Source organism: Brassica oleracea, chromosome C1, assembly GCF_000695525.1.
Source record: "Brassica oleracea var. oleracea cultivar TO1000 chromosome C1, BOL, whole genome shotgun sequence".
In the NCBI taxonomy this organism is placed as follows: domain Eukaryota; kingdom Viridiplantae; phylum Streptophyta; class Magnoliopsida; order Brassicales; family Brassicaceae; genus Brassica; species Brassica oleracea.
In genome coordinates this window covers 2,415,407-2,440,470 of record NC_027748.1, presented here as the reverse complement: position 1 = coordinate 2,440,470, position 25,064 = coordinate 2,415,407, and the positions used below count along the sequence as shown (strand labels likewise).

Below are 25,064 nucleotides of genomic sequence, written 5' to 3'. Positions count from 1 at the left end.
ATCTCATTAAAAAAATTGAGTTCAAACTATTTGAGGACAGGAAATAAAAAAAAAAAGTTAAGAAACATAACTTCGGGTTATAAAAGATGCAATGAATTACTAAACAAATTGTCACATGTAGGTATAACTGAGAAAGAAAAAAAACTATAAGAACACAAAAGAAGAGATGTCTTTCCTTTTACAAAGCGTTGCGTGCAGAGATCCGGCAAACAATGGCATCTCCTAGAGAGGATATCCCGAGTTCTTGATTAGTTATCTTGTAATGCTGAAAAGAATCAACTTTGCTGATTAATACTTGTATAAGGATATTATACAAATTTACAAACGAGAAGGGAGGAGAGTCTGTAACCAAAACATTTACCTTTAAAATATGGGCTTGATTAGCTTGCGTCTTTAACTCCCCCAAGTCAATTTCCTTCCCGTTGATCAATTTCGCCACCTCCTCCATCTGAGTACTTTGATCTCAAAACATGTCATGGTTGATAGAAACAAAATAATACATAAACTAAGAAAAAGCAATTGACATGAATTCTTTAGATGATGATTGACCTCAATCCTCAAGGGGAGAAGCATTGAACCGGGCAGCTAGAATGTAAGTCGAGCTTTCAGATATAATGGTTGGTTTCTCAGGTGTAAGACCTGATGGATCACAATGCATCACGAACGAAGAATATAAAAAAAAACACACACACACGATTGCTTGCGAAGATACAATTTGTGAGGAGTAACATTCATCGCAAAGTATAGAAAGCAACTGATGACAAAGTTTTGTCTAATGGCATATCACTCGTAGATTGTCTCCAGTGGCGTTATAGCTTTAGCTTTCTTTAATGATTTCTTTGATGATTTCTTTGGTGATCTCTTAAATTTGTTGAACCTAATAGGTGCATATCTGCCACTCATCATCTGATCTCCCACAGAGATCTTCTTCTCTTGTTCTTCTCTACCTTTCTTCACCATATTCGAGACAGCTTGGTAACGCATCTTCGTCAAAAGCTCAGGTTTACCTCTCACGAAGTATTGCTCATGTCTCAGACCCCTCAATTCTTACAAATCCCTACCAACCAACAAGAAACTCAGATTTAAAATAACTCAATCGGTGATAATCTTGTTACATAAACAAGAAATTACTTACATAGATTTCAATTTCGGTTATAAAGTGTGACAACTTGTAGTGAAGAAGTCTCGGAAGAATCTTTTCGACTAGCTCTTTCGGATCCCAGATGACAAAACTCTTGTTGCTTTTGCTCCATGAGATTATTGAATCCAGCGATGGATCATCCACCACCTCGTATATATCGCTGTAAAACGAACTCATTCCCATCGCTCTTCAAACCTCGAAAAATAATCCAAGATCTGGAGACCAACCCTATTTTCAAGAGGACCATACATTTATCTAATGTCTTTGGGCTCTTTTTGGGCTTGGATGGATTACAAACATATTCGGTTTCGATGGATTCCAAAAATCCAAAAAAAAAAAAATGTTGGATTACCCGCACCAGATACCCGAAACAGAACTGATCCAAAAAATAATAATCTGGGTCTGGGTACATGTTAAATACCCCCGGACCAGAATATCCGAACCAAAACTGATCCAAAAATACTGGTTCAGATCTGGTTCTGGGTCCATGTTAAATACTTGTTCGGTTCTTTTTTCTTTGAACCTGCAGGTCTCGGTTCAAATCCAGATCCTACCCGAGATCCGACCGGATATCCAAAATACCCAAAAAATTATTATATATTCGGTTTGGTATTGCCTAATTTATGTTTCATTGGCTAGAAATATCTAATTTCTGAAACGAAATTGTTTCGTATTTATCTTTTGAATTAGTATGTTATTTGTCAATCTTCAAAATCTTTGTATGGTCTATTATTCTGATTTAGTGAGAATTGAATAGTGATTCCTTTTTATATGAAAAAGGAAAAAGCAATTTCAATTGTTTTGTTTAGCACCTTAATTTAATATATTCGATCCACATATATTACTATTTTTCGTTCTTGTATATTAAATGGACGGTTCAAGCTGCTGAGATATTTATTTAAATTAATTAATAAATGAGAGTTGATGAATTATTCATAGGCATTAGAAAAAAGTAAAAGCTCAAGAGTTGGTGATCGACCGTTAATAATTAGTAAATATAAAAAGTAATTGATTAGTGGAAGGAGGAAAACAAATTAAGACAAGATAAAGTGAAAAAGTTATGACGCGGCCAGATAACGAGGGAAAACGTTGGTCAGCGACAAAAACGTGTTGTAATCATTTTCTGCACGTGCTCAACGTGCCTCTCTGCCTTTGGTATCTTGAAGCTTTTACTTCTCATTCCTTCATTTTCAGGGTTAGATTTTTTTATATTTTATTCTTTACTTCAACTTGTATCGCATCTGCCGTCCTTAAGTCTCTCAAAATATTCGCATACATTAATTTGAGACATGCGTAATTTAAAACGTCATTAACCAAAACAGGTTTTAACATTGTACATTGTAAAAACCATCGAAGTTCTCAAAAAATTTGAGTAATTTGTAGGCATTTTTAGGGCTTTTTGCAAAAGTGACTCAAAACTTGGAGTCAAACAGAAAACTAACATTTTTTTTTACTCCTTTTTTTTTTGAGATTTTAACCCCACACCTGCATTTTATCTACGAAAATGCCATTAACATTTTTTTTTTCTTTTCGAAAATGGCTTCTTTACTGTTTCAACCTCATCTTCTTCAAGTATTTACAATATTGCCACTGCAATGAATAGTGGCAACAACCTTGTACGAACTGTTTGGAGCTTTTAATGCCCTTTAATGCACGTAAATCTCTTTACACTCTCTCTGTTTCAATTGTTATGAACTAAAAACAACATTTCTTTCACTTTCTCTCTATATTCATCCAAAAAACTCAAGCTTTTGATTCAAAATATGGGCTATGGTTGACAGAGCCATATTTCTTTCGTTTTGACTTACGGTTGCTTTCGTTTGAGGTTCTGGGTGGTTGGAGAAGACCCTGTGTGCAAACGAAGTCATCTCACCTAGTTTAAGGTACGAATTTGAATTTTTTTTCAAGATCTGTTCGCGTAGAAGACTTACTAGTAAGTCATCTGTATGTAGAAGACTTACTGATGAGTCTTCTGGTCAAACGGACGACTTAAATTAAGTCGTCCAGCTTTGTTTGTTAAAAAAAAACACTCCAGACGACTTATATATACGTCGTCTACGAGAAACGGGCTAGTTTTGCATTTGACCGAATCGTGTCAGATCTTTGACTATTTCTGGACGACTTATAATTCAGTCGTCTCTGGGAAAGTTAAAATTTCAATATTTTATGAAAACTTGACGACTTACGTGTAAGTCGTCCTAGGTTAGTTTTGTAATTGAAAAATAAAACTTCATAATTTAACTTTAACCAGACGACTTAATATAAAGTCGTCCCTCCAGAAGACTTAATTTAAAGTCGTCCGGGGAAAGCAAAGTCGTCCAGAATTTTTCCCAATTTTCTGGTCAAACCTTGCTTATCCCGGACGACCTTAAATTAAGTCGTTTAGCTGGACGACTTTATATTAAGTCGTCTGGTTAAAGTTAAATTATGAAGTTTTATTTTTCAATTACAAAACTAACCTAGGACGACTTACACGTAAGTCGTCAAGTTTTCATAAAATATTGAAATTTTAACTTTCCCAGAGACGACTGAATTATAAGTCGTCCAGAAATAGTCAAAGATCTGACACGATTCGGTCAAATGCAAAACTAGCCCGTTTCTCATAGACGACGTATATATAAGTCGTCTGAAGTGTTTTTTTTTAACAAACAAAGCTGGACGACTTAATTTAAGTCGTCCGTTTGACCAGAAGACTCATCAGTAAGTCTTCTACATACAGATGACTTACTAGTAAGTCTTCTACGCGAACAGATCTTGAAAAAAAATTCAAATTCGTACCTTAAACTAGGTGAGATGACTTCGTTTGCACACAAGGTCTTCTCCAACCACCCAGAACCTCAAACGAAAGCAACCGTAAGTAAAAACGAAAGAAATATGGCTCTGTCAACCATAGCCCATATTTTGAATCAAAAGCTTGAGTTTTTTGGATGAATATAGAGAGAAAGTGAAAGAAATGTTGTTTTTAGTTCATAACAATTGAAACAGAGAGAGTGTAAAGAGATTTACGTGCATTAAAGGGCAATAAAAGCTCCAAACAGTTCGTACAAGGTTGTTGCCACTATTCATTGCAGTGGCAATATTGTAAATACTTGAAAAAGATGAGGTTGAGACAGTAAAGAAGCTGAAAACTTTCTCCCTTCAATGAATCCAGTGAAGATGGAGAGGTACGCGAGCCGCTTGCGATCTTCCCTGGACCAATCCCCGCATCTCTTCAGTGCTGCTATTATCTGATCAGTAGTTGGCCCAGCTTCCAGATGAACTCCCAGCATCCCCCAGAAAGAAACCATCTCTGGGGTAACGTCACATTTTGGTGTCTCAAGGTCCTCGATGTACTCGCAGTTTAGACCAGTGAGGTTTTCAAACTCTAACAGTGAAAACCTCAAAGGTTCTGGACCAACGAGAGACCACATCTCATACTTCTTCTTAATGTCCAGCTTGAAACTGAGCATGTAGTGAACCAGCCTTGAAGCCCAACCAAATCCCTGCTCCTTGAACTTGATGAAAACTCCCAAACTCGACTCCTTGAGCTCTTCAAATTCGTCATCAGTAAGAGCTTTCCTAAGAGCAGTATGCAACTTGCTGTTATCCGTATGATACGAAATGCTATTGTGGGCTTCTGGTTCTTCCCCTGATGTGTATAACCTACGGGGGAGTTCTGGAATATCCATCCTTTTTGTCTGCAAAATAATCAAAGACAACAATATAAGTCCAGACGACTTAGTAGACGACTTAAATTACTTACAAGTCTTCCAGTCGCAGAAGGAGTTGGAGTACTCGTCATTGCGGTTATAGATCTGAAAAAATAAACGTGAAACGGTGAGAATGAGTAAATTGATAGAGACAACGTTTTATGTTCATCTTTTCCTCGAGATTGATGACTTAGCGGCGTTAGGGTTTACAGAGAAACGGCGCTAAGGTTTACAGAGAAGAAGCGGCGGCGCTAGGGTTTAGAAGAAGCGGCGGCGCTAGTGTTTAGAACGTTGGTGACCACGGTGGCGAGGGCGACGGTTTGTTCGGAAATAGTGGAATCGGCGGCGCTAGGGTTTAGAGGAATCGGCGCGGCTAGGGTTAGAAGAAGCTGCGGCGACAACGGTGAGAATGAAGTGAGATAGATAGCCGATGTTGAGAACGATGGTTTGTTCGGAAATCGTGGGAATTCGAAATCGCCTTTGAGAGAGAACTGTTAGGGTTTCTGAATTTCGCGAAAAATGAAACAAAAAAAATAAAAATCACCTTATATATTGGGTAAATAATCCGGTTAGCTTTAAAATTACATTGGTAAACTTTAAGGTTTGGTCCGGTTTAGACGACTTATTCTGGCTGATAATGTACAACAGACGACTTAATATTTAGTCGTCTGTTTTCAGACGACAAAATATTAAGTCGTCCTAGACCCTAAAATGAACCCCTAAACTAAAATGACTAGATTAACTAACTAACCACGTTATAAAATCAAATTATACTTAAATAGTGTTTACTATACACAGAAATGAACACGCATAAGTTATTTTAAAAATTTTCAAAAACGGTTTTAATTCTTTCCAAAATCTAACCCTAAGAACACATACAATACTACAACATATGTTGATGAAACATAAACTAAAGAATATCATGACTCACTACTTTCACTCATCTATGCTGAAAACAATTGAAATTTGTTATATCTTAATTTATACCTCCTAAGACATATGTTAATTACATAATTCCCATTTTTCACTTATCAAAATATTTTTTACAAAATTTTTAAATTATGTTTAAGACTAACTGTCCAGACGACTTTCAGTTAAGTCGTCTGGACGACTTATTTTCAAGTCGTCTAAACAGACGACTTGCGAGGGGTAGAAACGTAAAAAAAATTCCGTTTTTTTGTTTGGTCACAAGGGGATAGTTGTAATTTCAATAGCTTTTTAGGTTACTTTTGCCTTTGATCCAAGTTGGGGTATTGTTTTGGGTTTGACTCCAAGTTTTGAGTCACACTTGGCAATTCTCCCCATTTTTTATCAATGTTTACACTTTACAGTAGCTTGGCTCAGGCTCATGAACAGAATAAAATAGTGATACATTAACCTTCGTGACATTAAATGCTAGAAGTAAAATGTGAGAATAATAGCAACAAAAGTTTGTAGAAAACATTAGACCACCTCCATCCATTAGGACCTGTAATGAATTCTAATGATTAAATTAAGAGTAAATAAGGTGATTTGGCACGTTTAGAACCTTGGTTAGTGGAAATAAAATTTTCCTCCTCCAATGGAAGAACCCCATAGGGTTCTCTCTGCAACACGTCTCCTTTCCATCTTTTTTTGTCATCCTTGTGATTTAATCATCGCATGCATGCATTTCACAAACTAATTTATTTCCGAACATTCATTTTTGTACTCTTCTTCATGATGGTGATCATATTGGTGTGTTAAAAAGACGAGGTTCTGTTTTCTTTTATCATCAATGGGGAAGTGTTGAAGACAAGGAGTTGGGCAAACAGCAGCTTCTGTACAGACTTACAGAAACAAGCACCACAAAAACTAGCAGTGTCATACGGCCCTCAGCGTATTTAGGACAGGATAATAGACTGTCATGTCTACAAAACGCATTCTAAACTATCTACCATGAATCTATCAGCGTAAATGGAGAAAAATTCAATTGCCACCAGGTTCATGATCGTGTACTATTAATACTTTTAGAGCAGGAAGCAAATGTTGACACAAGTGTACATATCACACACATAGTTCCAACTTCGATGTCTAAATGCTGCTACAATAAAATTAAGACAACCATGCTTCTCCTAAACAGCAAAATATGCTCGAGTCTAGCAACTGGTAAATTATTATCACACTCCAAAACTATCTACCATGACTGTATCAACACAAATGAAGTACAAACGATAAGTTTGGATACTAACTTGATCATAAAGTGTGAATTAATCTATATAAGTACACCTAGAAAAAGGCAACACTTGGGAACAAAAAAGAAATAAAGAAGAAGCTCTCTCACCTACGTGAAAAGCCACCGCTTCGCTGGCTCTGTTTCATGAAAAGAGCCCTCTCTCTTTCCTTCTCAACCCTCTCCCTCTTCAACCGCTCTTCCCTCAGCTCCTTCAAGCTCTTCTTCCCACTCTTCTTCTTAGATTCACTCCTACGTCCACCATCCTCCTCCTCCTCCCCTTCACCACCAGCTCTATCTTCATACTCACGTTTGTTCTCAACGTACCAAGGAAGCTTCACTCCTTTACAAGCAACACCGTACCCCAACCTATACTTCTCCTCATCCGGATCCCCTGCCCTCGCTGTTGCATCTTTCGCAGAGGCTCTCGCGGTCGCAGCAACTTCTTTCCTCACCTTCTTCCTCCTGTGATCTTCCTCCTCCCCAGGCTTACCAGCATCCTTCTTCGGTGTTAGCTCGATGGGGTCGAAGATCTTGATCCTCCTCCTCCTCCCATTCACGAAATCGAAAGGATGATTTTACCTACCCGAGAAAGAGATCGAAATGAGATTCGAGAGAGAAGCAGAGTCTTCGAGAATGGAAGAGAAAGAAAACTGATTTCGCACAAACGAAGGAGAGAGAGAGACATTAACGTGCGTTCCAATTACAAGATGACACGTTAGGGTGTCTTACTGATTCTAAAAGGCCCACGTTTGGCAGTGGTTCTCTGTTTATTTAGCATTTTTCATTTATTTTTATTTTTGCTTTTGGTTAGAATCTGTATTAAACTACCCCGATGGAGGTGCTTTTAGATCTTAAAGTTTTTGTTTGTTGGTCAAATCTCAAAGGCTAGTATATTAAAACATCCACATTATCGAAGAGTTCTTAAACATGTTCTCAATCCCACGAGCTTTTATCCATTCTTATTCGATCCATTCTTATTCGATTACAGCCAACAAGAGTAAGTTGAAATAGAAAAACTCACATTCATACAGCATAAAAAAAAAGAGTAGTTTTTTTTTGAAAAGTTTTCCCACATATTTGTATTAGAAAAACTCACATTCATACAGAAAAACTACTATTCCAATGTTTCAATAGTGCTTTAATTTTTTTTAAAATAAATCAAAATAATTTTAAAATTAAAATATCAGCATTAATATATTTTTATTAGAGATTTATATAGAGATCTGATAAGTGATAATGGTACTCTTAAAATTCCTTTATAAAATAAAGAAGTACAGTACATATTGATATTGGTTTGCCTCTGTGATATCCATAAGAGTCACGACGTGTGTCCTATAATTGGCTACGAGACAAAGTCAAAGACCATAAGACCAAGAAAAGAAAAAAATAATCAAAGGAAATAGCAAGAAGAGAGTCTTTTTTTTTTTTTTTTTGGCAAATAGCAAGAAGAGAGTCTAGAAAGCGAAGACTTGGTGGGTCAGCGTGGAGAAAGGGTCAACACTGTGATAGAGTGACGTAAGACAAGGGCTTAGTGAATCCACATGCCAGCTCAGCATCATGATATACACTTCAACTTCTAATAATCACACTCATAAATCATTGGACTATCTGAGATGAGAAAACAGTAAAGCTTTCGCTTTAATTCACCACCTTTGACAAGTTATCTCAATTTCTCCATTTTTCACTTAATTACACTAATTTTCTTCATTTTGAGGTATTAAGCTAATAGAAAAAATCTTATTATTATAAAAAAGAGTTTGCTCTCTCCTCCTTAGGACATCTAAGATGTCACATAATAAATTTGATTTACTTCGCGCTAACACGTGGCACAGAAGACTAAAACTCGATACGTCTTTTCTCCTCCTACATATCTCTTACATTTCAGTTGTAGAGTCTCTCACAAGTTATATACCTCTTCACATTACCATCCTGTTACAAAGCATCTGTTCAACTTCCAGACACTTCGCTATACCTCATCTCACTCCTATTTATATCCCTCAGATGTTAACTCAGCAATCTTTTTATTAGACGTCAAAAGATCAGCAAAAGAAAAAGACAAAGTTACAAAACCAACAAGGGAAAAGGAAAATGTTCCACCAAGACCATTCTAAGAACACCGGACTTGTGTGAAGTACAAATATCGAATAAAAGTTCGTGCCAAATCCACAATAATACAGTACGTTGGTTTCTTCTATTGTTATAATATAAACTTATTTTTCCAATCAATTGTTTTTTTAATTCAGGACCCAAACTTCATTTTGTTGCGCGTGTCAGAAGACCGTATCTCCTCGCATCGCCATACGAGTAAGTCTATAACTGCCAAGTTAATGAACATCATTAAACACTTATGTATATAAAGAGATCCATTGCAGACACCACATACCCTGGCACTACACTAAGAACCTTAAAAAATAACTTAGGTTATGGTGAAGATAAAACATAGCGGAATTGGTGAACCTTGAACCGGGGAGCCGAGTAACTACAGAAGAATCGTCTTGGCACAGGCGCTAGCGCATCTAACGTTACCCACGATGCATGTGACTCCTTATCAGGTTCGTACTGCTTACGTAGTTTAAAACCAAGTTAGTGTAACAATTTCGAAGATTAATGCAGACTTATATAGCCCATTAGAAGTTATAAGTGTTCCAGACTTATTGTAGTCTACGCAATACTTTCCATTTAGCATCCTTGCGTCTGAGATGAGATGATGTATAACCTATTTACCAGTCCATAATATACATATTTTATTTTCTATGTTGATACATCAAACTCAGCACGTTCAGCACGTTCAACTTGAATGTTAGCACGGTCAACAAAACCAAAGCAGCCACCCCCAGTAGGTAGGTGATTGTAGTTGTGTAGACATAGATATTGACTTAACAAAAAGGTTTATTATTGTGTTGAGAACTAAAAACATGGGCATAATTATTTTCTCCTAAGATAATAAGCAACAATTTAAAAGACGCGGAGTAGGAAGACCGTTAATCAATCGAGGTACCGAGATCACTGCTCAAATTATACATAAATATATAAACTATCAGACTGTAGCAACACCAAATGCTTTATGATTTCACAAGGATGTGTTTCGACAAACATGGTCGCTGAGATGGACCACTGTCCATGGCTTTCTGATAGTTATCTCCCAAATCCTGGCACACTACAGAACATGCGTCGGAAAAAAAACATCGACGCAGGTACACTCGCATTGTCTCCAGGAATTGATATTATCTTCAAACTAGACCATAATCTTGAAAACTTGAACTTTCTATGCTCTGCTAGAAAGCCAGACTGTAACTGTGAAGTTAGTGCACATCAATAAACACTTATATGTATATAACGAAATCAAGGATGTTAACGCTTTCTGATTGTTAAGTCACAATACTTAAACATTACAGGATCGGCTAGATAGCTCGAAAATTGCGAAAGGCACTTTGTTTGCAAAAGAAGCAGCCTCGAGTCAGTAGACCTTTGACAAACGCTGGTAAATATTCGGGTTGCCTTACCGTTTAAAACCAATGGTCTAATCTATGCATAATAACATTCTGACGCTAAGCAATGAAATGCAGCTGCGCCTTCAACCAGCTCGAGACGTGGACGTATGTGACCCGTACTAAAACTACGTTATTTATAACAGCTTTATCTACATCTAAATGTCACTATGCAAGTACGTTGTCCACAAGTTAATATAGAATCTCTTATATAATGATAATTAGCAAATTAATGAAATTATGGGTAATTATATATTAACAAATCTAACTAATTATTTATTAAGGGTTATAATGATTTTAAACTCTTTAACTTTTAACAAATAGTATTATAAATATTTCTGAATTATTTTCCATTTTTTTCTGAAATTATCCAATAACTAATTTTGATTGTCCTAAAAATTTATCTCTATCTTATGTGATACATATATATATATATATTAAAATACGGCCAGTTTTATATTACTAAACCAAATATAATATAAACATATATATAATATTTTAATATTTTAACATTTATCGTTAATATTTTTAATTATTCCCAAGATAGTGATAATATCAGATAAATCTCTATATTTATTAAATTTATAATTGAGCACAAAATAAAACTCAATATAAAGTTAAGGAGATTATGATAAATCAACAAATTTACTTATTAGATATCAGTATAGTTAATACTGAAATAAACATAAAATAAAATTAAAAATAAATATTATAGAAAAACTACGTCCGGGCCGACCCTAGTTATACAAATAAAAGTAAGTTTCTCTCATGTTAGTTGAATTTCTCAAATTCTAGCATATTGTATTCGTCTCGGTTTAATGTATATACAAATTAATAAAGACGTGTTCTTAATACTCAATGTTTTAAGAAACTGGGCTGAAACCAAATATGTAAATAATTAGTATGATTCGTATTGTAAACTTACAAACATAACTGCGGGCATCATGATTTTCCTAATTTTATGTAATATAAGTTAATCAAAATCACATATACAGCATCTATCTATCTATATATATATATATAAATATGTTCGCTTCACTCCTGCTTTTCCACGTGGAAAGTCGATACCTGACAGGTCGACACGTGTCCCGGCTGTATTAAACGTAGCACTTCATTTAATCTGAGAATTTGTTGGGCTTTTATCGTTAGGGGAATATCTATAGTATTTTGGATACTACTTTCTGATTATGTATGCGGTCCGTGAGCCCGACCTCGATAACCCTAAATCTAATGAAGCAAAGAAACGTAGGTCATCTCTCTCCTTCTTTCTGCGGCGCTTGGAAACGTCTAAGCTTCTTCCAAATCTCTGAAACGGTTCGAGTTGAACTTTTACATATGCAATTGTCATATCGGCTCTTTGAATCACTTTTGCATCTGTTTTGTTTTGTGAGGCATAAAGAATCAATCTTGAGGAACATCGTCAATGGATTCCGACATAGTGGAGATCGCTCCTCCTGCGTTTGCTTCGGGTTCGACAACTCTAGAAATCCAAAAAGGTTAAATCTTTATATCCTTTTTCGTAGTTTATGTACCCATTTTCGTTGACTTCCTTAAACAAGAAGATCCAAACTCGTACTTGAGCAGTATCTTATAAATCTTATCAACTCCAATGATTGTGCTCCAGAAACAGCGCTCTTACAATGTACCTTTTGGAGTACAAGCTCCTTCTTGACTAGGTAATATGAGAGAGAGTCCTCATTTCGTTCATAACTAATTTGACAGCTTTGTGAATCGTGGTTATGTAAAATATAGTATTATAGATGATCTTTGGTCAAAACAATTTAAGTGACTTGACTATACATGACTTTCATTATGCTAATTACATATTTAAACTGTTATCTTAAAGCAATTGATGTGTATCTCATGCATTCATGTGTCTGTTGTAAGTTTTCTAGGCTGGTGATATTTTTTCTTCAGCCTATAAAAGTGTTACCACTCAACAGAGGTAGATAGAATCATAACAAGTGGGTGAAGACGCTCTCGAGGCTCTTTCTGCAGGAAGTACGAGATTTGCGACTGTTTTACCTTTTAAGTTGTGTTTTCTGCAAATAGCGTTACAAGCTGTCCTTCTTAACAGGAGAAGTCTATTGATCCAACAAAGCAAATAAAGCTTCCTCACTGGGCTGGAGCCTCACGAAAAGTCTATGGTGTTCAAGAGGATCATATTTTGCGCAACTAGGGAGATATCTTAACACGATAGTTTGTCATTGAGGAGTTTGTTGTTGATCCCAACTATGGGGAGAAGGTTAACTTCTTATTTTCTACTCTTAGCTTCTTAGACATTAAAAGTGCAGCATTTTTTCTATTGCAGGAGTTTGACTGCTTTCTTAATGTATATAAATTTCCTCGCCATAGACGCTTGCAAGTTAGAGTCTAAATTCTATAGTTTATACGTTCTCATCTGCATATGTTTATATTTGACGTTGGTTCTGCCTCTATTGTTTTATTTTGTTTTGTTGATCTACCTAGCCAAGAATATTTCTACATGGAATGATTTGAAGAAAAATATATATTTATACTAAAGATGTATAATAACCAACAGCAAATGAATTATTTATGAATTTCCTATCTCAACTAAAGAACTTCTCTAAGTATGCATATATTAAGCTGGCTAATTTTATATGCCATAAATCAACTTCGCAATCTTGCATACTCACTGCAAAACATCAAATTCTTCAAATAACAATGAAATAATGTCCGCTAGCGTGGATAGACCACCAGAAACAAAGTCATCTTTTATTGAAAATAAACTAAATATTTACAAATTTGTATAAAAATTTAAAATAATTTAGCAGAAAAAAGTTGAACGATTTTTCTACATGATCTCAAACCTGTTAACGATATGAGATCTTAATCATTTTAATAGGCCCGTTTGCAGGCTCTCCAATTCCTTTCGACAATTGGTTTTAATTTATAAGCTGTAGCCGCATTGTTTGGGACAAACTTTCCTAATATTTTTGACATCACCATTAAAGACAAGGAGAGGCATTATGATTTTCTTTAAACGTTTTTTGTAATGTTCTTATCTCTAATCACCAGTCTTTGTCCATGTAAAATAGCTAATGTGTATGAATCATAGATATGTAAAAGGCTAAGCATTCTCTCCAAAAGTAGCACTAAATTAAGTTGTTGATTCTGATTCCCTTTAATGATATTGACTCTGAAGAATTCTTCTGTGAAGTTGTTGAATCCACTTTGCTTACGATTGGAACCGGGGACTCTACCTTTGGATTTGCATATTAACAATCATATATCCGTAATGAAAAATATAAATGTAACGCATCCCACCCGTAGTTAGTGTCATAAACCAATTATATTAATTGAAAGTAAGATGGAAATAATGTACACTATATTTGGTTTGAAGTACATTCGTACCAAAAAAAATGTATACATATTTGGTTTCAGCTCAGTTTCGTAACTTTACATATCCACAATACACAATATAATACTAAGTTATGTGAATGTTTTATTCGAAACAATTAACAATAATATTTTGGTTATGTATATACAAGAGATGATAAGTTTTACGATTTATCTCTACTTAATTCCATTTTAGAATCGGCAATACATAATACTTGGATTATACATGACTATAGCCTATATATAGGAAACTAATACATGTTTTTAACATAGTAATCTAGGTCTCATCTCACTTCAATTCACATTTCTTAATAAAAGCATATTTGAAAATTAAGAAATGATGATTAAGAAGTTGTGTCGTCGAATCATAAGGTTTAAGAAAAGCAACGTGATTAAACATGGTCGGTGAAACACAGAAATGTTGAGAAAAGCTAATTGCGATTGTTCATATTTGTGCTCGTAAAATGAATAGTCTTTTGTTAATTCACCACTAGTTTGTGTGAAACGCAATGCTAATGTAATGTTGCACATGTCTCTATTGGCATAACTTAGAAAAACGTTGTTGGATTGATTCGTTGTATACTATAGTATAAAAAGACAAAACAGGATCGATATATATGCTTTTGAGTTTTGAGACGATGGATCAATAGTCATCTAGAAAGACAAATTGATCTATACAAAGCTCTAAATGTGAAGACAAATTACTCACATAGTCGACGAAATATTAAAAAATAGCACGTGACTTAATCTAACGCAATCAATTACGTACATTCATATTCCCAATTAAACATGTTTAAATTAAAATATAAACTGTGTGAAAACGAACACAAGCGCTATAATAATAATAATTAAATAACAAATCACAAAAGTTGGTTCTTTCTTAAAAAGCGTCACATAATGGATCCAATACTTTATATTTAAAGAAATGTCACTGTCATATAAACCCATCCAAGAAATAAATAAAATATCATTATCGACATCCCCAGAAATTAACGCACGTGTTTCCAAAAAAATCAAAAATCACAAAAAGAGCCCGTGTATTTGTTGTGCTCGAAGATCCGGAAAAATCAATAAACGATGTATTTTATGATCTTATGAATGTCTTCCAGCACGTCAAGTGTGGACATTATCCAAGATTCTGTCACCTCCTAATATTTTTTCTATCAGTTCATTATTTGCTAATATGGATCATTTTTTTTGGAGAATTCAGCCAAAGATGGATGACCATCAGTTTGCATGGATTTTATGGTATATTTGAAAAGCCTGAAATAACAAAGGTTTTAGTAATCTGGATATTGATCTGAGGGACACTCTTCAATTAGCTGAATTAGAATCATCACTTTGGACAGAAGCACATGTGGGAAATGACCCAACGAGGGAGCTTTCGGTACAGACCAGTCCTCCCCTAGCAACACCAGGTCGATGGTGCTTCCTAGATGGCTCATGGAAAGATAATGACTTGTTTTCAGGGCAAGGCTGGTATACTACTTTACCGGGGTTTGATGGTCTGTAGGGGCAATGAATGTAAGGGCATGTCTTTCACCCCTCCATTCGGAGGTAGATGCATTGATTTGGGCAATGGAATGTATGAAGAATTTAAGACAGTTGCAGGTAACGTTTGCAACGGATTGTTCTCAATTGGTGAAGATGGTTTCGGAACCAGAAGAATGACTAGCATTTGAAAGTTATCTAGAAGACATCAAGCTTCTTAAAGGAAGTTTCCTCAATTCAGACATCGTCCATGTATTTCGGACGGCGAACCTTCGGGCAGATAGCTTAGCACTCAGTGCTAGGAAACAACCGTCATTTATCGTTCACATGGATTCGGAGTTACCGATCTAGTTTACAGAGTCAACATGAGTCTGTGAATGCTTTGGTGTCAAAAAAAAAAAAAAAAAACCCGAGTCTGAAGAGTGTGTGCCAGTTGGCAACTAACCAACATTTGAAAACACCCATATATAAGACCACCATTATCGGGCGATCCTTAGCAGGGTTTTTAGGTTAATGAGTGATTTATTTAAATAAAAAAAAAATTAAAGCCTTGTAACCGATCCTTAATTAGCCATTTCTGATATCGATCTTTACAAAGGTTATACAACCACGTGTCATCATTGAGGGAAGACGAAAACGTTGATGACCGATGGCGTTCTACAGATCTCTACGAAAGCTAGCTGAAACCAATCCCCTTAAAAAGGCCAGATTATTTTTCCAGCTTCCGGCGGTGGAGCCGTTTCTCCGATCGCACCGTCGTTTCCGCCGCGCCGCTCCCACATTACATGCACAGATTGCCTCCCCTTTCCTAATGGTTCGTCCCTCTCCACGGACCTCTATTCCTCTCTTCTCCACCCTGGAAACTGCTCCAGTCCGCGACGCCTCTTCACTGGCGAGGAAACAGCGCGTCTTGAGGAAGGTCAAGGCTCTGAGCGTTAGATTGATGTGGGTTAGTTATTTACCATTGTGTTCATTAGTTAATTCAAAGCTCTGAGTTTGATGTGAAATTCTGGAAAAATTGTGTAGTTGTAGTGATGATGGTAGAGTTCGAGGATGGAAATAGAGAGACTTTGCCTATTCTAAAGAGAACCATGTCAAGCCATTGCTAGAATTGACTAATCCACAACACAAGTGAGTCTTAATTTCAGTGAATTATTTTGGTATGAATTTATTGGACTGATATACAAATGCTTATAGTCACCATTCTTTAGTGGGTTTTGTCTCATTTTGGGGATAAAAAAGTCTTCACACTAGTGTTCTGTTATGATCTGTCATGGCGTATCTAGTTCTTAACCAAGCAAACTGCTAAATGTTTGGAACTTTGGCTCTGTATTTTAGCTCTGTATTTAGGTTTTCTCATATCACTGGTGAAGGTATAGAAGTTGACTGTGTTGTTAATTATGGCAGGGACTTTTGTTTTTCTATGGAGTGCCTTTGGCTCACACCCTTTGAGCTCTCGACTGAAGCTCCTCCTCATGTATCATCGTCAAGCAACCAGTACTTGTGACTCTCATTGAGGTATGTCTAACTCTGGGAACTCACATCTTCCGCGAGGTAGCCTTGCTGGGCTCGAGGAGTTTCATTACCTTGGCAACACCTCGTCTAGGAGTGAGAGGTAGAAAGCAGGTTCTATCCATTTCCTGTTATAATAATTGGAACTCATCAATTGTTTAGTATGATGTTAAAACAGTAGTTCTTTGGTCCCTCCCATTTTGGAATTATGAGACTGATCATAGAAGAAATTGTAGTGTCCACTCTAGCTCAACCCCCATAGCGATTTCCGAGTAAAAAGAAAACAAAATTTTCTTTGAGGTTATGATCTCGCTAAAAGAAAATCAAAATGAAACAATTGTTTGTAGAGATTCACTAGAGATGTTTTTGGCAGTTCATATAATTCAAAAATTTTTTTTTAAGAAACCTTAATTAAAAAACTCTCATTGGACCATTAAAATGAGAGTTTCTTAACTAAAGTTCTTAGGTTACTTTTATTAATTAAAAACTCACTGAGAAACCTATTTGGGGTGATAGGGATAATCATGCTCTAAATAGCTTCTTTCCACTTTCAGTTTCTGCTCAAACAAAAACACTTCACTTCATCATTATCTCCCAGGTGCTTCAACAAAAATCCAAAATCAAATGCATTATCCTAATAACAGACCCGAATTATCATCCGGAGCTCCATCTCGGGATCGCGATTTGACCCGGTATCCGTATCATAATCAGGAGCAGCTGTCACCGGAGCAAGAACTCTCCGTCATAGTCTCCGCCTTGCAGCATGTGATCTCAGGGGAAAACGAAACGGCGCCGTATCAGGGCTTCTCCAGCACAGTGATAAGCGCGGGAATGCCTCCTTCGGATTCCGACGCTTGCCAGGTGTGGCAGGATTCTGTGGAAGCAGAGCAGTGGCATGGAGGAGGAGGAGGAGGAGGATGGGATTGTGATATGGATGAATATTTGAAGATGATGATGGATTTTGGGAATGGAGATTCTTCGGATTCAGGCAACACTATTGCTGATATGTTCCAGTGATTCTTCTTCTTCTCCAACTTTGCTCTTTCGAGAATTGTATTTGGTTCATAAAAATTGAGCTCTTTCTTGTTTTAGTTGAAGAAGAGAGTTGACACTGGAATGACTTTGTTTAAAGTGAGCAAAGAACATGTAATTTATTACTAGTGCATCAATTTTTGTATTTTAATATGTTCGTCTCATAGTTCAAACTAAACGAGGACAAGAAATAAATAAAGAGGTTAACTGATAAGAACTACAAAACGAGTTGTAACATTTAGTTATAGCTGAGCAAAAAAAAAAACTACTATAATTGATAAGAACACAGAGAAAGATGTCTCTTCTTCTACAAAGCGTCGCGTGCAGAGATCCGGCAAACAATGGCATCTTCGAGAGAGGATATCCCGAGTTCTTGGCTAGTTATCTTGTAATGCTGAAAAGAATCAATGTCGCTGATTACTGCTTGTATGAACAAACGAAATAGGGCATCTACATCAAAACATTACCTTTAGCATATGGGCTTGATTAGCATGCGTCTTTAACTCCTCCAAGTCAATCTCCTTCCCGTTGATCAATTTAGCCACCTCCTCCATCTGAGTTTTGTATCTCAGAATATCTCATGGTTGATAGAAACAAAAGAAAAAGTAATTAACATGAATTTTTTCAGATGATGACCTCAAGGGGCGAAGCATTGAATCGGGCAGCTAAGATGTAAGTAGAGCAGCTTTCAGATATCCCACATCGTTTCAATGATTCCGTAATCTAGTTTGGAGCAAGAAATGAACAACAACAACAACAACAACATTAGATAAGTTGCCTGTAATGTATTCTTATTTATATATATATATATAATTCACTAAACCTAAGAAACCTTGATTAATGAGAAACTCTCAGCACACAACTATAACTCACAACAGCTATAACCAATAGCTAAGAAGGCTCGAACAACTCAACTAGACCCAGTGTGTCACAAGCAAGCGTTTGTTAGCTTACATGTTTAGATCCAGAGTAGTTGTAAACGAGCTCAGAATGAAGAGTTCGGGTAGATAAAGAATCGCGTGATTTGGAGACGAGTGCTTTCTGAGCAGCAGCTAAGAGAGGGAAAACGTCTGGTATCTGATAAAAACAAAACCCGTTGATAAGATCAAGAAAACTAAAATCGTTAAAGAATGTTAGGAAAATGAAGGAAAGAAAAGAACTTTACGAGTAATGCATTGAGAAATGAGACCTCCAGCTTCAGAGTTCCATCTAGAATCGAACTCAAGAGCTCCCTGAACAACAACAATAAAACTCCCAAAATGTTTGTTAACAAAATCGAGAATTTGAAGCAAAACAAGGAAGATAGTAATGGAATCGGAGAATATTGTCTAAAAAACGTAATTTAGAGAGAGAGAGGGCATACTTGGAGTTGGTGACATCGGAGAAGAGAGACACAGATAGAGTGTTCTCACGGTCGAGATGGAAGACCTTCATAACTCTTTAAGTCGGCGGCGAAAAAGCAGGGCGGGGTTTAGGGTTTTACACCGCCGGAGTTGGTGACACAGATCCGGCAAGTCAATACACTATTCAAGATTAATGAAAAACAGAAAAGGAAACGAAAACAAACGCGCCAGGAAGGGGTCGAACCTTCGACTTTCTGCTTAGGAAACAGACGCTCTATCCACTGAGCTACAGGCGCTTGTTGTTACCTTAATTCTATGATATATATAGAGACCACATGAAAATGCATTAGACTGTCTCAGTGCCTCTTATACTACTAACATTGGAGTTTCGTTTTATCAAAAATTTGAAGGGTACTCACAAAGTCACAATGATGCAAATATTAATCTTCAAACTAGCTATAATCTACAATGCCTTTTATAAAGAAAAATCTATTAATATAGTACCAAATTAAGCAGCAATTCTTCACGATATACTATACTATATATATATATATATATATATATATATATATTAAAATCTCTGAACATAAAGTCAAACTCAATCACCTTAATAACATCCTCATGAAGTCCAAAAAACCACTTATCAAAACGAGCTTCAATCATACAGCCAGAACGACCAGACCAAAAGATATCTAGAGATTTCATAGAATTATTGCACAATTCTAAACATTGAAATTCCATTTACATTATCGATGTCCCCAAATGTAATAAGATTTCAAGTACGAGCCGTATAAAAAGATCGATAATTCTACATTCAAATTCTCCTTTAAAAAAAAAAAAAAATTCTCCTTTTTAAACAAATACTTCATTAATTTTCCTCCAAAATTGAGCTGGATGTTTACGGATATGTTCTCTACCCATCCAGCCATGCTTGACCCATCCGAGCTCGAATCATCGCTTGCTTCGTCAGAAGAAAACACCGACATTATCTAGCTAAAAAATCTATTGGGTTTGGAAGTCGAAAGCAGCACGAAGTTCATCGAACCTTCTTCTTTTCATATTATTTATTTTAAAATATCACACAATAACAAGTGAAATTCAAGATCCGACCTTGTACGTCGAGCCTGAGTTTTTGTTACTTTATAATAATGCGTTTGACGCTTAAACTAATCATCACAAGAAGACAAAAGTTTCTCAAAATTTTGTGAACTGCAAGAGACAACTTATGTTCACTATATGGGAGACCATGGGAGAGACACACTCTCATTATATACATTAATTTATGCACAAGCAGACGACATATAAGATAGAGTTACTACTCCATAGCTATCTTTTACTATAGGCTTTTACTTCATAGCTATCTATTACATTCACAATTTTAACAGTTATAAGAGGTCTTAATTAACTCGAGATAATGAATACACTTGATAAGTGAATACAACAAGAAATGTACGGTTATCATAGTTTTTTTTTTGTAATTCAAGAATGAGTTTTCTTGGTTGTTGGAATGAGGATTGATAGTAGCAACGTGTGTGTGTGTGTGTAATTACTGTTAATGTGTCGGAAACCCAGTTGCGTGGGAACTCAGATTAGTAATTACTGTGTGCATTAGCCGATAAACAGCTATCATTATCACATGGGTCTTTTGAGGTGTGTCTATCTGCCCATATTCTATAACTGTTAATCACTCAGACTCCAGTTTATCTGATTTAACTTATAAGTTATAAATAATTTAAACGCTTTAAACAAATAATATATGTGTGACCTTTAGAGACTTTGGATAGCCATCAAAGTATTACGTACCATTTTATTTTTATCCCCATTTCTATTCGAATCACAAAACAACTGAGATTGGGAAATTTCTTAGAAGTTGCATGATAATCTTTTCCTGAAAATGCATGTCCATGAAATTAAAACGTTCATGTGCTTAAAACATCCCTTTACGTTAATCTAGGGTTTAATCTTCCAGCTATTAACTAGAAGTAGTATTGTTTTTCGTTATCATAAATGTCTCTTCTTATGTATCAAGAGACTATTAATATTAATCAATTAACTTGACCCCTAAAATGGATTAAGTTATTATTGAAGATAACTTAAATCAATTAAAAATCTAATCTTAGATCTATAGCCTCCAAAAGACAACACTTCCGTCCCTTTGTGTATGTGTGACATCATAGACAATTATAAAGTATTATCTTTCCCTATTATTTTTTTATAAAAAAAAGGACGTACATGAATCTAACATGTATCATATAAATACAGGCAAATGTACTAATAGAGATTGCAACAAATACAGTAGAACACCAAACAAAGATAGATCAATAAAGAGTGAAGATAAAAATGGAGTGCTCCAACATGAAGCAACATCACCAGTACGGTGCATATGCAGAGCCAAGAATCTCGTTTTCCAGCGGTTTCGCAGCTACTAAGAACGACATGGTCAAGTACAAGGAGGCACCAGTGTCGTCAGATGATTTTGAGTTCGGTGTCAACAACTTCTCCATGATCACAGCAGATGAAATCTTCTTTGATGGCATGATCTTACCTCTCAAGGAAGAAGTCAACACGACGAAGAGAATGTCAACTTTGAGGGAGGAACTCAGCGAAGAAGATAGTGATTCACCGAGAAGCAAATCAAAGGGGTCCAGTGGTTGGTGGAGAGAGAGATTAGGGTTAGGATTCGTGAAGTCCAAGAAAGATCATAAGAGAAGTTCTTTTTATCACCATTAATTAGAACCAATTCTTCAACTACACAATGACCTTCTTTTGATAATTTTTTGTGTTCTGTTTTTGAGTTTCTTCTCTTCGTAGGGACTTAATGTATTTGCTAATTTGGTCTGTAATGTGTTTTCTCTGTTTTTTTTTCTCATTTCTTCACTGTTCTTCACCGATGTAAAAATTGTTTGCAGTTGAAGAATATCCTTTTCTATGTGTTTTCAATGTTCTTTTTTTTTTCATAAGTTTCAAGAAAAAAAATTAATGGCTATATCGAATTTCTTTTTAAACTTCATCCATCCAATCTTTAAATTAGAATTGACAAAAAAAAAAATCCGTACGTGTAACAAGAAGCTCAGACTTATTTAGCCAAAATTAATAACATTGATATGATATATTTTATGTTTTTAAAGAGAGATTAACATGGTCTACTTAGGTCGCATGTGGCGAATGTACGTAACATATTATTTTATCTTCTTGGGACAGTTACATTCTTATGCTGTGTTGATATAAGTAATCGTCCAAATGTTAGGATTATAAGCACCACAGTGTAATAGACGAAAACAATAACGTTGCCTCATGCCAAAGTTGATGTAAATTTAACAAAAAAAACACCATTATAAATTTTCATTTACATGCAACTTTTTTATTTGGCTAAGAGATTTACATGCAATATTGATTCCTATAAACAATTGAACGTTAGTAATGTAATAGTACTATTTAAAAGGAAGCCACAGACAGTGGTGACTGGTGTAACACGGTGCATGTCAGCAAAAATGACGTTGTAGTGAATCTTGACTTGTTCGTCTCGGAGTTTACGCTCTACTTTTCCCGAAATTTCCATACTATTTTTCATTTTAAAATGTTTAATCACTCGAAATCCGTGAAGTCGAAGCAACCGAACAGAGAAGGAGAAAAAAACAACGGTCGTGGGGCTTCACTCTAATCATTGCGTTGATCTCTAAAACAAAAGTTTTACACTAGTCTTGTCTGAAAAAAATTCCAATACCTTTCTATTATTCTGTTCTTTTCTAATCTCTCATCTCTCTCTATCTATTTATCAAGCAGCCATGGCCGACGATCATTCTTTACTCTCCAAGGTACATTTTCTCATGTCTCACTTTTAGTTTCAAAGCTTTGCCCATTTTTAATCTTCTTGTGACATTGTGAGTGATCTGATCTGTCCAGTAGTTTCAATCTCAGCTCGTAATAATCTTATATTGATTTACTCTAATCCATACAAATTGATATTCTTTGAGAATCTGTATCATTAGAAAACAAAAGATTTTCGTTGATTATTCTACATTAGAAAATTAACACGAGGACATAAATGTATTGTTCTTTTTGTTTTTGCAGGATAGTTTTGTCATGAAGCTTCCTAAACAGTCCTCACTTGTATTAAGAATGGTCGTTCTCTTCTTTGTAATGGTGTGCACTGTGTACATTTGCTCGATTTGTCTCAAGCAAATTGGAGTCAGCCCAAACTATGGTTTCTTGAACGTTGAAGTCTTTGAGAGGCCTTGTCCTGAGCCTAACATCGAGCCATGGGACATTCCATTCCTGCATTACCCTAAACCAAACACATATAACAGGTAACCAGAGAGAGAGAGAGAGAAAGCCTTTATGATTCTTGGTTCTTTATACTGACTAGTGTTTTTGTGGGGTTTTGAATGATTTAGGGACGAATGTTCTTGCCAACCGGTTAGGTACTTTGCCATTATCTCCATGCAGAGATCTGGTAGTGGCTGGTTTGAGACGTTACTTAACAATCATACTAATATAAGCTCCAACGGAGAGATCTTTTCTAATAAAGATAGGAGGGCTAATGTTTCATCCATTTTTGAGACCCTTGACAAAGTCTATAATCTAGACTGGTTAAGTAGTGCCTCTAAGAATGAGTGTACTTCCGCTGTTGGCTTCAAGTGGATGCTTAATCAGGTAATATACGTATACTCCATCCGTTCCATAAGAAAGATGTGTTAGAAACAAAAAAATTATTTTACAAAGATAGAAATTTTATGTTTACTATGTAAAAGTTGTTAATTTTGTAGAAAATTAATTGAGTTTATCAAAATATTATTAAATAAAAATTATTAAAATTTGATAATTGCAAAACATAATGTATTTAAATAGTGATTTAATGTGTTTTTTTTTAATATGTATGAAAACACAGGAGAAACACCATGACAAATTGGTCAACATTGTGAATATTGCAGGGTCTGATGAAACACCAAGAAGAAATAGTAGAATACTTCAAAACCCGAGGCGTCTCTTCAATTTTCCTCTTCAGAAGAAACTTACTGCGCCGTATAATATCAGTACTCGCGAACACTTATGACAGAGACGCTAAGCTATTAAACGGGACGCACAAATCTCACGTACATTCGCCCAAAGAGGCTGAGATACTTGCAGGTTACAAGCCAGTGATCAACACATCACTTTTGATAACAGAGCTGAAGAAGATTCAAGAAACGACTTTGAAAGCATTGGCTTACTTTAATACCACTCGACATATCCTTCTCCATTACGAAGATGTCGTCGAGAACCGCATTGTGGTTATTACTACATCTTTTCCTTTGGAAACTATATAATAAACTCAGTGATTGTTGTTCTATTCTTATGTGCTAAAGATGCTTTCTGTTTTGGATGCAGAGACTCGACGATGTACAAGAGTTTCTTAAGGTCCCAAAACGTGAGTTAAAGAGTCGGCAAGTGAAGATTCATCTTGGTTCATTGTCACAACATGTACAGAACTGGGAAGAGGTTCAAACCACACTAAAAGGAACCAGTTTCGAAAACTTCTTACGCCAAGATTTTTAAGTTTAATTAGTACATACATCAGAACAACCTTGTAGGAAATGTTTTTGGTCAGTTCTGTTTTTATTTTTGCAGTCAGTTTTATTTATTTCAGTCTTAGTGCTAGAAGTTACGGCAAGGATAAAAATTTACTCTAGAAGATCCAAGTAGAATTTCATTGGCCAAAGATTGTTGATTTCTTAAAAAATTTTCAAGAATTTGAATGTTTATGCGCATTCAAGGTAAAATCATTAAAAAGAAAGCTTCACTCGGGAGAAGGTTGTTGATAAAAATTCCAAATGA

General features: G+C 35.7%; 4 protein-coding genes, 1 long non-coding RNA gene and 1 other non-coding gene across 8 annotated transcripts; 2 read left to right on the top strand and 4 right to left on the bottom strand.

Annotated features, from left to right (window-relative positions):
• Positions 1–77: 77 nt before the first annotated feature.
• Positions 78–1,385, bottom strand: LOC106316787. Of its 3 annotated transcripts, none has more exons than XR_001264969.1 (4): positions 1,136–1,385; positions 550–1,057; positions 362–455; positions 78–265 (listed from the first exon to the last, which is right to left on the bottom strand). It is a non-coding gene; the product is annotated as an uncharacterized LOC106316787 (long non-coding RNA). The 3 variants fall into 3 exon arrangements; XR_001264965.1 differs by having other exon boundaries at positions 362–448; XR_001264964.1 differs by having other exon boundaries at positions 362–1,057.
• A 5,743-nt stretch (positions 1,386–7,128) lies between these two features.
• On the bottom strand, positions 7,129–9,001 carry LOC106328956. The gene is made up of 2 exons (XM_013767515.1): positions 8,997–9,001; positions 7,129–7,567 (listed from the first exon to the last, which is right to left on the bottom strand). Exons 1-2 carry the CDS (start codon positions 8,999–9,001, stop codon positions 7,129–7,131), a joined length of 444 nt encoding a protein of 147 aa, XP_013622969.1.
• An 8,828-nt stretch (positions 9,002–17,829) lies between these two features.
• Positions 17,830–19,479, bottom strand: LOC106316777 (EKC/KEOPS complex subunit Tprkb). The gene is made up of 6 exons (XM_013754650.1): positions 19,271–19,479; positions 19,073–19,139; positions 18,862–18,984; positions 18,544–18,630; positions 18,375–18,461; positions 17,830–18,301 (listed from the first exon to the last, which is right to left on the bottom strand). Exons 1-6 carry the CDS (start codon positions 19,339–19,341, stop codon positions 18,215–18,217), a joined length of 522 nt encoding a protein of 173 aa, XP_013610104.1. The 5' UTR covers positions 19,342–19,479; the 3' UTR covers positions 17,830–18,214.
• TRNAR-CCU lies at positions 19,474–19,546 on the bottom strand. Its single transcript has one exon. It is a non-coding gene; the product is annotated as a tRNA-Arg (tRNA).
• A 2,007-nt stretch (positions 19,547–21,553) lies between these two features.
• On the top strand, positions 21,554–22,130 carry LOC106301385. The gene has a single exon (XM_013737768.1). It carries the CDS (start codon positions 21,591–21,593, stop codon positions 21,978–21,980), a length of 390 nt encoding a protein of 129 aa, XP_013593222.1. The 5' UTR covers positions 21,554–21,590; the 3' UTR covers positions 21,981–22,130.
• An 850-nt stretch (positions 22,131–22,980) lies between these two features.
• LOC106300066 (nodulation protein H) lies at positions 22,981–24,835 on the top strand. Its single transcript, XM_013736130.1, has 5 exons — positions 22,981–23,065; positions 23,322–23,557; positions 23,645–23,903; positions 24,182–24,520; positions 24,618–24,835. The coding sequence occupies exons 1-5, from the start codon at positions 23,036–23,038 to the stop codon at positions 24,783–24,785; spliced, it is 1,032 nt and encodes a 343-aa protein (XP_013591584.1). The 5' UTR covers positions 22,981–23,035; the 3' UTR covers positions 24,786–24,835.
• The last annotated feature ends 229 nt before the right edge of the window (positions 24,836–25,064 follow it).